General features: G+C 37.8%; 1 protein-coding gene and 1 long non-coding RNA gene across 2 annotated transcripts; one reads left to right on the forward strand and one right to left on the reverse strand.

The window, feature by feature from the left end:
* Positions 1–1,872: 1,872 nt before the first annotated feature.
* On the forward strand, positions 1,873–7,639 carry LOC122968566 (bile salt-activated lipase-like). Its single transcript, XM_044333914.1, has 11 exons — positions 1,873–1,971; positions 2,469–2,616; positions 2,728–2,847; positions 2,947–3,144; positions 3,287–3,417; positions 3,768–3,875; positions 5,646–5,760; positions 6,058–6,244; positions 6,334–6,537; positions 7,012–7,221; positions 7,386–7,639. The coding sequence occupies exons 1-11, from the start codon at positions 1,909–1,911 to the stop codon at positions 7,576–7,578; spliced, it is 1,677 nt and encodes a 558-aa protein (XP_044189849.1). The 5' UTR covers positions 1,873–1,908; the 3' UTR covers positions 7,579–7,639.
* Positions 7,640–7,656: 17 nt separating this feature from the next.
* Positions 7,657–11,581, reverse strand: LOC122968567. Its single transcript, XR_006398843.1, has 3 exons — positions 11,304–11,581; positions 9,591–9,597; positions 7,657–8,765 (listed from the first exon to the last, which is right to left on the reverse strand). It is a non-coding gene; the product is annotated as an uncharacterized LOC122968567 (long non-coding RNA).
* Positions 11,582–11,794: the final 213 nt, after the last annotated feature.

Raw genomic sequence — 11,794 nt, forward strand, 5'->3', positions numbered from 1 at the left:
CAATGTTTCCTTGGCTTTATTAAATCATACGTATCTTTATTGTGACTCTTTAAATTTACAATATATAGTACTAAACAAATGTACTTTAGTACTAAACAAATGTACTTTGTATGTATTGCATAAGTGTTGGGTTATTATTTAACAGATACTGCTGCTAAATTATATTTTTGCATTGAGCTAATTTAATGTACAAAAATCTGTGGTATTTTTGTACCATAAAATGTGTGGTAGAATTGAAATGTAAAACAAAATCACAACAGACAATAAAATCATTCTATCATTCTATCTGTGTTAGCTAGCATACAGTTAGCCTAATATAAGTTTGTATAGCAACACAGCTGATTGTTTAAGGCAATTTGCATATTAAATGCAAGTTGACAAGGTAGAGGCGAAGGTTTCAGCAATGCAAATTAAGAGCTTCTCCATTGTTTCATTGTTACTCGTTTCAAACAAGGCCATCAGAGGTTATTATCACTGCCAAGACATAGATACCATGCCAAAGAAACAAAAGAGAGGCTGTGTTAATGAACCTAAGACAAATAATTAAGACAATTGAAAGATTAAAATGGGAGATACCAGATGCCACACCTTTTTGCTTCAAAGAGGAAGAAAAAACAAACAAAACTTTGTGATATGACAGTGAATTGAACAGTTACTTTAATTAAGGAACTATTCAGCAGCCAATTGTTTTACTGTTGTTGTACTAATTGACTGTGATTGCAAAACAATAACTAATTCATCAATACATCATGGTTCCAAAAGTTGGAGTGACACATCCACGTGCAGTTTTATTCAATAAAACACACATAATTTTTCTGTCTAGATAACAATACATCTATGAATACCACAGACAGAGGTTTGCAATCTATTGTGTGTTTTGTGCTTGAAGTTGGTTGTGCATATTATTCAAAAAGGTCTGTGTGAGAGGTTTACTAAAAATGCAGCTTTTAATTGAAAACAACAGAAAAACACAGTAATACACATGCATCATCAAATACATCATAGATCAAAATGACAAAGAGTTCAAATTAGGTATGTCTCCATCATGTTTTTGTTTTTCTCCTATAGCACAGCCTAAATAAAATTAGTAAATCAATTTACATGTTTGACTCCTGAATAGCTCTGCATTAAATAGAACAAAATACTACATTTCAAATACCTTTCTCAACAGTAGCACTTTAGAGGTGTGGGGTTATTACAGAGTTTTATCTTATCTGTGTTGTTGGCTAATCTGTGAATCAGTCCACCTGTTTCTGTGAGTCGACAGCAGCTTTGCTTCATTTACAGCTTTAAAAGGACTGCTGGGCTTTTGCTCCTCCATGTGTTAATGTATCTTCAGTATTTTTCAGTATTGCAATTTGTGACAATATTATTTTAGTGACATAAGAAATAAGGACTCAACAAGTAAACATTTTTACTCCTAATATCAAAGAAGAAAACAACAATAGTCTTGTAAAATGTTCAACTTCTTTGAAAATGTGCTTTATTGGGACATCTTATATTTGGGTGTTTGAGCTTAAAGTTTTATTGAAAAAAGATAACTTTTTTCATAAAGGATTTTAGTTCCCATCACAGAACATTGATAGGACAATCAGAAGAATTAGTTTTGGCTTCAAAATGTTAAAGTATGTAGACTCAAAATTCTGTCGTCTGTCAGTAATTGGGGATGAAGTTATACAGTATATTGTCCACTCCATTTTGAATACATTTGTGGCTTGGCAAGGTTTACACCAGGCTGTTTCCCATAAAGTTCAGAGGTCACATCATGGTCAGTTGGACCACAGGGTGACAGTATTGGTGTAAAGGTTGTATAACATGAGTAAACAGCTACGTTTACCATTTATTCTCTTGCAAGGGGTCTTGTGTATATAAGCACCCGGAGAGCCATTCGCTGGTTTGTGGACAGCCATGGAGAAGTTGAAGATTTTGTTTGCTGTTGTTCTGTCTCTGGGAACGGCCTCAGCAGCCTCTGTAAGTCTGCAGAATTTAATCTCATGTTTAATACGTGAATATGTGAATTAAAAGCATACAAGATCTGCACAGAGTGATAAATCTGCTCGTTGTGGCTTGAAAATGTTTGACTAATTTGGTGGTAAAAAGTGTCTTTCTTAACTGTCTGTGTTTGCGAATGATCAGATGGAAATTTAACAGCTGCTCAAACACACGTACATACAGTTTAACTTTCGCAGCAAGAGGAAAATTCTGTAACAATGTACTATTACATGTAATTTCTCAAAAGCACATTTTGTCAACAGTGACCATCCGCAATTTAATAGTTTATTCTCAACCAACTCTCTAGGTTCAAATTTTAATTCTTCAATATACAACATGCACATTCTGCTCTGTTATGTTAATATCTTTTAAAGATGTCATGATGTGTTAGTGCTGTGTCATTTACATTTTAGAATAGCTATCATTGGGATATACTGTCATTGAAGGCGAAAGCTCTCTTTTGACTGTTTACCTAGCTGGGTGTGGTGCACACAGAAGGTGGCGACGTTCGGGGACAAAATATCCCCCTTGGTCTTTTCCGCTCAGTGGATGTTTTCAAAGGAATTCCCTTTGCTGCCAAGCCTGGAACATTTGAGAAACCCAAACCTCATCCTGGCTGGGACGGTACATTCAAACTGACAAAGCAAAGCTGAAAATTTGAATGTATTATTTGCATAGCATAAATAGCTGCTCTGAAACATTAAGCATTTTCATTTTATGAATCAAAATCCCCAGGCATACTGAAGGCAACAAAGTTCGCCAAGAGATGTCTCCAGATCAGCATGCTCCAGACTTCAACTTTTGGTAGTGAAGACTGCCTCTACCTCAACATCTGGGTTCCTCATGGCCGACACGGTAGCATTTTTTGTATTACTACATGTTAATGTTAGAATTAATTGATACAGTAGATGTGGTTGCTCGTAAAATAAAATTGCTTCTCTTTTTCCTCCCAAGTGTCATCAAATCTCCCAGTGATGATTTGGTTTTATGGAGGAGGCTTCATGGTCGGAGGTTCTATGGGCCCAAATTTTCTCAACAACTATCTGTACAGTGGTCAGGAAATTGCAGACAAGGGCAATGTTATTGTGGTGTCAGTGGGCTATCGTGTTGGAACCCTGGGCTTCCTCAGCACAGGGGACTCTAGGTTACCTGGTGAGTGCATTAAAAGGAAATTGTCTGGAACTGGTGAAATCCTGTGCATTTGCTCCTTTTTCCTATGTGTCTACAGTGTGTTACACTACATTCGTTTACTGGGAAAAATGCACTTTTAACTCAGTATTTGCTCCTACGACAGGAAACTATGGTCTGTGGGACCAGCACGCTGCCATCGCCTGGGTGCACAGGAACATTCGTTCATTTGGAGGAGACCCCAACAACATCACCATCTTTGGAGAGTCTGCAGGTGGAGCTAGTGTCAGCTTCCAGGTGAGAAGCTCTCAGCAGAAATTTATTTTCAAAGTAAAATACACTAAGTTGACGTGAAATCAGACCAAACATGGTACAACTTTCTGAGTAGACATAAGGGTTAATCAGTTGTCATAATGGCTTTATTAATGGTTAATAAAGTAACATTTGTTTTTTACATACCATTACACCCCCTTTTAAAGTATTCCTTATAATTCTTGCCTACACAACAACAAATATGCCTTTTACTGATTAATTACTGATTAGTTTAAGACCAGAAAACGGACATTTCATGTTCATATTTCCATTACTTAAGCAAAGCAAATTGTAAAATAAACATAAATATAAGTCACATTTCTTATACTACACAGACTCTCTCTCCCCACAACAAAGGGCTGTTCAAGAGAGCCATCTCTCAGAGTGGTGTTGCCTTCTGCCCCTGGGCTCTCAACAGGAACCCACGCAAGGTTGCACAGGAGGTATGTACTGCATCTGTGTCACTGTCAGATACCATAGAGATGTGCGCTGGTGTCAAGAAAAAGTACCCACATAAGTCCCCAAGTGATTATAGAGATATGAATAGGTACAAATATACTGTAGATGGGTATTGGATTTAGACTTTTGATAATCAAAACATCTGCTGATATACTGAATTATCACTATCTTGTATATATGAGTTACATATACATTATACAGTATATGCCACATAGACATTGACATGCAGTGAATGTCTTAACCATCAAATTTGCAGCTAAGCAAGTTGGTTAACTTGCTAGCAATGCAATTTATACCAAATAAATGCCCATAAAATTATTATTCTTCCCTGGAAAGTTTTCATGTTCAGGGTCTTTTTCTGTTGATCAGTGTCAAAAAAGCTACATTACATCTACTTTAATTCAATGTTGTAAAGCAATAAAATATGAAAAATTCCATGGGGTTTGAATATCTCTTATAGGCACTGTCAGTGCTTTAGGATTTGGCCTGCACCAAGATATCTGTGAAATCATTATCAGTGAATTGATAATCGTCTATCACAGGATTTAGGCACACCATGCTTGTATTTTTGGCATAAAGCAGTGGTTGAAGTGGCTTTAAAGCGAAATGATAAGTTAACATTAAGAACACAACTCTGGTTTTAAACCTGATTTCCATATACAATACTCAATACTTATCTGTAGCAGCCTTTACTACCGTCATTCACTGTTGTCAGTGGAGGCCAGGAGCAGTTTTTAGCACAATTAAGAGTTTGGCTATGATCAGTTTTATTTTCCTTCTCTTTGCATTTATGGATCTTAGAAGTGTCCCCTCAGCTCAACAGTTTAAAGCAGCTATAATCAATATTTTTTATACTGACAATGCATTACTTGACTACTCATATGTAAAATGGATTCTTTCATATTAATTCAGATTAAAGATTTATGCTGGTACATCACATAAAGAACGAATCCACAGGGAATTACCACCCAACTCTGCAGTTTCCCTCAGCTCTTCGGAGTGTTTTAGCTCATTTCAGATCATTGTTTTGGTTCAGTCTCACCACTATTGTCAGTGTAATTTGCAGATGTAGCAAACTCTAAAAACCTGATGTATGTTACCTGCCCAGCACAAAATAGACAAAGTTTGTGGTGAACGTAGTGGAGCATGTATTAGCTAAAGAGCCAGAGACCAAAACAGAGCTTAATGCAGAGCTAATACTGAACTTACATTTGACAGGTAGCCAGAAACAAAACTTAAAATGTTGCTTTGTATCTACTGGATGTGTAAATTGGCAGGCAAGTTCACCATAACAACTTTGTACGGTAATAATACAAAAATATTCTGTTCATAGCTTGTTTCTGCCAACCCAAGTGGCCAAAGACACCACTGAGCATGTGCGAAACATGGTTCTGTTTACAGAGCTTCACTAGTTTGTTGTGTTAAATAACAAAACCTCTTGACTTTATACTGAAATTCTTTGAGAAATGTAGTACAAAGAGGTTTTTTCATGTACAACAATAGAGGTCTACAGCATAGAGGAATTACATATGTCAGGCTTTGGATACATGCATAATACTTGTAAGGATGAGTTCATTGTTGGTTTGGCTCTGCACATGAGATTTGTTGACAACAAGAAAAATATAGAAAATCACCAGTTTTATACTTTAAAGAAGCAAAAATGCATGTTTTTTTTTAAATAACATCATAAAAGTCTAGCTAAATGCAGCGAGAAGGCATCTTAAACATGGCTTGATTACCTACCATGTACTCAGGTTGCTGAGAAGGTCGGCTGCCCCACTGATGACAGAATGGTGGCTTGTCTGAAATCAACTGATGCTGGGACTCTCGCCATGGCTTCTCCCCCCATAACACAAGGCTCCCCAGACCGTGAGCATAATTTTCCTTCAATGGAGCAGTATGGATGGGATATTTGGCCAATCTACTTTATTTGCAATATTTATCAGGCAATGTTCACAAAAGAGCGTGCAAAAGATGATCATACCATTGTTGACAAAATGATTCCCTTAGTTAGTTTTAAGATGCCTCTTGGTCATAGTCCTACAATTCATCATAAAGTACACGTAATTTCTTTCAGTATAATTGCTTTACACACAAGCTACCAACATATTACAATGTGCATGCAATAAGATGACAGTTTATTAATTCTGTATCAATCATTCTCAGATCCGGCTGTGGAAAACCTTCTTCTGTCTCCTGTTGTTGATGGAGACTTCCTCCCTGATCAACCTGGCAACTTGTTCCACAACGCTGCTGAAATTGACTACCTTGCAGGGGCTAATGACATGGATGGGCACCTCTTCACATCACAGGACATTCCCTCTCTTGGTGACAAGAATCAAGAGACCCCCATGTAAGGGAGGCATTTTATTTTGTGGGCTCTTATAGCTTTTTTGCATAGTAATTTCACTAACAGAGCTCTCTACCTTATTTTCACTGCAGAGAAGATGTAAAGCGGCTTCTTGCTGCTTATACCAAAGAGAAGGGCCAAGCTGGTTTGGACATTGCCTTTGCTGAATACTCATCCAATTGGGGATCAACACCCAGCCAGGACACCATTAAGAGAACTGCTGTGGACATTGGGACTGACTACATATTCCTGGTTCCTATACAGACTGCCATTTACCTTCATGCTGCTAACGCCATGTGAGTCAGTTTTTGTGGTATTTTTTTTCCTCAAGAGGTTATACATAACAACAAAAGACATAAATACATAAATACAATAAAAGAGTTTTAATGAACAATTTTAATGAAACACAAATAAGCTTTTTGAAGAGCTATAAACCAAGATGCATTTCTCTCTCAGTGCTGAGATGCGGCCTTTAGTCTATGGACAATAGACGTGGGTGCTTCACTCAACATATTCTTTGAGCTTCTGTTATACAGAAGTACTCTTCGACCTTTGACAGCTCTAAATTATCTAATGCTGCACCTGATCTTGCACTCTCATGAAATTTACCCTTGAGATCATAATTTCGAAAATGTTTGAAAGAAATTAGGTTTGGTTTTCTTTTTTGACTTTGGAAGTTAAGGGCAAAGTTTGAGACTGGCATCACCAGTTTATGGCAATAGTAATATGGGACAGATACAGTCTAAACACACGGTGATGGTCTTTAACAGGTCTGGCCGTACCTACTCCTACCAGCTGTCTGAGCCTAGTTTAATGGCTGGACCAGGCAAACCTTACCATGACTGGGTGGGAGCCGACCATGCTGATGACCTGCAGTATGTGTTCGGCAAACCCTTCACCACACCCAAGGCTTATGGGGACAGACACAGAGACCTGTCTGGCTACATGATTGCCTATTGGACTAACTTTGCTAGAACTGGGTAAAACACACTATGCATGCATGTCATCATTGAAAAATTTTAACAGCTTGAAGATAATTTTATCACAACACATGGACAGAAGTGATTAAGATGAGATCAATTTTCTGCTTTGAGTCCTGGAAATACCAAACTATTCTCTAATGGATGCTTTCTTATTTTCGCAGAGATCCCAACAAAGGAAACATGAAGGTGCCTGTGACCTGGCCTGAATTTACCAGCACTGGACACCAGTTCCTGAATATCAATGCTAAGATGAATGAGAGCTCCATTGAAAAAGAAATGAGGCTACGTTTTGTACGACTTTGGACCAGCACCCTTCCCAGCCTCCCATCTTATGGTGTCACAGATGCAGAGTGATGCATTTTGAGTTTTTAAAAAAGAGACTTAAAAGAGACAAATAAAAGTGTGTAACCTAAAATCGAATGAAAAACAGAGTTTCTGTGGTTGTGATAATAAAAATAGACATAGACAAAGTATTAAATAAGATACAAAGACACATTAGAAAGCAGACATCTGCTATAAGGCTGCACAATCTTCTAAACATGTTTTAATAAAAACATTGGAACCTACATTCTAGCATTTTCTTAGGGTTATTTTCTCAGGCTTGACAAAGCTCCTCCAGAGCCACAACTTAGAGCCACAAGTTCTCAAATTCAGAAGTTCTTAAATTGGCCATCCAGTAATAAAAGAGGAAATCAGGCAAGGCCGGATCACCATTTGTCTTGCCTTTACAGATGCCATTTACTTATTCTGCGAGTTTTGTAGTCCCAAATAAAAGGTAGCATAATGGCCCAGTTTCTTAAAGAAATGTTTCAGGAGGAATATTGGTACATTTTGAAAGAGGTATAGTATTTGTGAGAGAAAGATCATTCTGATGGCATTAACCCTACCTAAAGGGGATATGGGTAATGATGTCCAAAACTGAATATTGGTGCTTAATTTGCAATCAAAGGAGTAAGTTTGCTCCTCATAAAGAAAAATACTTTCTAGTAAGTTTGAGGCCCAAGTATGTGAATTTCTCCAGATTAGATTCAAATTCATTGATCAGTGCTAAAATATGGGGTATACTGGTGCAGAGTTTGGAAATGTTTAATAGAATCATCCATGAATAGTACATTTTATTTAAAGTGATTGTATTGTTATACCCTTGAATTTTTTCTGAATTTTTCAATTCTCATATGGCACATTCCTCCCATAGAAATCCAAACTGGTTCCAGATATACTCATGCACCCTCTTAGTCATTATACCTCCCATTCTATTAGGAAATGATATTCCTCTGAACCTTATTACCTGTTGTGCTATCCACTATTATCAATATTGACTTTATGAGTGTGAGATCCCTGTTCATCAAACCATTTGTATGCCAAGCCTTAATAATAAACAAGAATCATGGTTTCATCCAGGTGACACATTACATGAAGCCACCCTTCTCAAGTATGGTGGCTTCCATGAACCACATTAACTGTTTATGGCCTGCCATAGAAAGAGGGAGTTTGCACCATTAGTCCATATCTGTCCTACACTTACAGTACCAGTCAAACGACTTTTGACTGGTACTGTCCAAACTTTTGACTGGTAAAGTATGTCTCAAAGAAGTTAGATTAAATTCAAGGAAGAGTTTGACAGTTTGAGAGACCACTATGCCAAGATACTTGAAGTGAAAACTCACTCCTCTAAAAGGAAATTCTGAAGATGCCATGTTTTGGGAAGCTGGGTTGTCAGGATATAATTCCCCATATTTTGTTTAAGAAAACCATAATGGAGATTACATCAGATTACATCCTCCTGGTTCCTACTCAGGCTTCCCTTTATCTTCATGCTGCCAAAACCAGGTGTGATCAAGATCTTGCTATACATTTTTACTGCATTATCTGAATGCAAATTGTTTTAATGCATCAATCATACTTGGTTCCAGAAACCACTGAGGATGCTTCAGAGGTTAGTGATGGGTAACTTGCAGTAGTTAGAGCACAGACTGTGTAGTAAGGGAATTGTAGAAACAGTGTACTGATGATGCAGTGTCAGGTATATGAAGGGAATACGTTCATTGTGTGACTTAAACTGAACCTTTGTGGAGCGTAAGCAGTCGCACCTCTCCTCCAATCACTTCTTCCTGTAACTGTAACCTGATATCCCTGTGGACCCCCGACCGGGCCAACAAAACCGAGCTCCCTCTTGGTCGCTCTCTTTTCTCTGCCCATGCTCTTACATGATGGTTCTCTGACCTCTGTGTGGTCTGCCTGTAGCAGACGCACCAAATTCCTTTCTTCATGGCAGTGATGTGAGAGACTGCCTAAGATTTCTGGTTAGCTCAGTACGCACCATTAACCAAGAGTAAACAAGTGTATTTAGCGCCAGCAGCAATGACACAAAGGCTGCCAGCTAACTCTACAAACCACAGGAGCAATAAAGCAAGTTAGCGCTGAGCTGCTAACTCTGTAAGGAGAACAAAGGAGTGACCGGTTTCCTCCAACCTGCACAATTGGACCACTGACAGCATAGCAAAGACTGCATCACTCGAATTACAGCTCTTCCCAGCCTGGCTCACCCATAGCCAATGAAATCGTTTGCTAACAAAGCAGCACGCCAAAGAGCCTCTCTCCCTTCATGGACTGATAACTTTAACTGGGCATAGCATAGCGTAACAGTACACAGCTAAGCACAGCTAAGCAGATGTTAGTTTTGCGTCACACATGTATTGAACTGGAGTTACATCCGGTAACTACCATGTCTTAAACTAACTATCCTCTTTTCTAACCTGGCACCGTGTCCCACACGAATTGGCCTTAAACATAGCCACACACACACACACACACACACACACACACATGGTCTAAGCCATCTTGGATCTGAGTCTTCCATTTTGTTTTGTCTGTTTTCTTTGTTCACACACATGCACACACACATACACTTGTATATAGTACCACCAGTCACGACTTACAATGTGTTCCTTAGTTAAGCATATTTAGTTAGATTACATATTGTGTGTTTTTACTCTTGTTATCTTTGAAATAAATGCTAATGAATATACACACTAGTCTATTTAATGTTGCACAAAGGTGAATGCTGCCAATCTCTACTCTTCAGAACCTATCAACCTTTATTAGCTATTGAACTGGTAATTTTGGCTGCTCTGCAGGTGCGCTTGTGGTAAATGGGCAGAGACAAGCCTCCTGAATTTGCACCGAAAATGCTGTCAAAAATTTTATTTACAATTTCCACTGCAACCTCCATAATCATTGCTCAGGGAAGAGGCAGAAAAAAGGTGCATAGTGTCATTAGGGAGAGCGCACAGTTAAATCACCCCAAATAACAATCACTCAATACAGAGTAAAAAAGAGAGAGACACACAGAGTGAAACAGATGAAAGAGCGGGGGAGTTAACAGATCATTAGAATAGTTATAATTAGAATTAAAATAAGTTCTCTTTCAAATCAAACATCCCAAGATATGAGTGGAAAGTATTGTTCTTGCATCTACGTTTACCTTTTTTTTTTTTTTTTGGACTGAAACACAGCTTAACCATGTCATGTGATATGCTACTTCAGTACACTTTAACAACAACAAATATTACTGGGACCACTACAGAAAATTGCAGATGAACATTTAATATCCAGTAATTCAAATTATAGACAGTACCACTGACTATCATTGTAAAAAAAAAAAAAGGCCACAATTTCACACACTGACTATACACAGTCCAGCCATATACTAGGTTTTGACCTAGTCTTGTTTACTTGTATGCACACCTTGTGTAAATTTTGCATTTTTCTTCTTTTCTTCACAAACAGGAGTTGAATCAATCAATCAGCTTGCTCCTTCCTTATGATGCATTGTTGATATTTGGGAGGTGTGTGCACAGTGGCGGATCTAGAGAATTTTACATGGGGTGGCAAGAGATTTTGGCAGGGTGGCACGTGGGGATCCCCAAATAATAATACAACTCTACTTCTGTAGGTAAATGGGTTCAACACAAGATCCACAAATATATTTTTATAATTATTCCTACATTACGTTGTTTTGATACACATGTTCTTAATGATGAACAACAGGAACAACATACCAGCATTCATACAAAAACTGTGCAAGCAGTCGCTTCCATGAAATGCACGTAGTCCATTTCCACTGATTGTGTTCATGTGTGTGTGTGAATTCTGTAAGAAAACAAAGTATAACTTAAAAATTGTCCTTGTACACTAAATGTACTGTTGTGCTCCAGTAACAATAAAGCTGACATATTATCTCTGCATTCTCCAGAGCATTACTGAGACAAGACCACAAGAGGGCACATGCAGCACATGAGTGAGCACAAGTCAGGTTGATTATACTGGTGGCCTACATTTTCACATTTACACCACATTAAACTAAAAAATAGTATAAATTCAATTAATGTAAAATATAAACTAATAGATATTATGCATACAAGGAACTGAGATAAGATAAGATAAGATAAGATAAGATTATATACTTTATTGTTGATGGATCATTTATTATTTTCTATGCCTCTCTAAGCACACACTTTCATATAGAAACTGAAGAGAATGCAGTTCTTTTCTCCCTATAACTTTCATA

This window comes from Thunnus albacares, chromosome 18 (assembly GCF_914725855.1).
Source record: "Thunnus albacares chromosome 18, fThuAlb1.1, whole genome shotgun sequence".
In the NCBI taxonomy this organism is placed as follows: Eukaryota; Metazoa; Chordata; class Actinopteri; order Scombriformes; family Scombridae; genus Thunnus; species Thunnus albacares.

Excerpts from the sequence above, each read along its gene's own strand:
- LOC122968566 (XM_044333914.1), top strand. The coding sequence starts at position 1,909 with ATGGAGAAGTTGAAGATTTTGTTTGCTGTTGTTCTGTCTCTGGGAACG. Across the intron at positions 3,418-3,767 it reads GAGCTAGTGTCAGCTTCCAG|ACTCTCTCTCCCCACAACAA; the intron begins GTGAGAAGCTCT and ends TATACTACACAG. Across the intron at positions 3,876-5,645 it reads CACGCAAGGTTGCACAGGAG|GTTGCTGAGAAGGTCGGCTG; the intron begins GTATGTACTGCA and ends CCATGTACTCAG.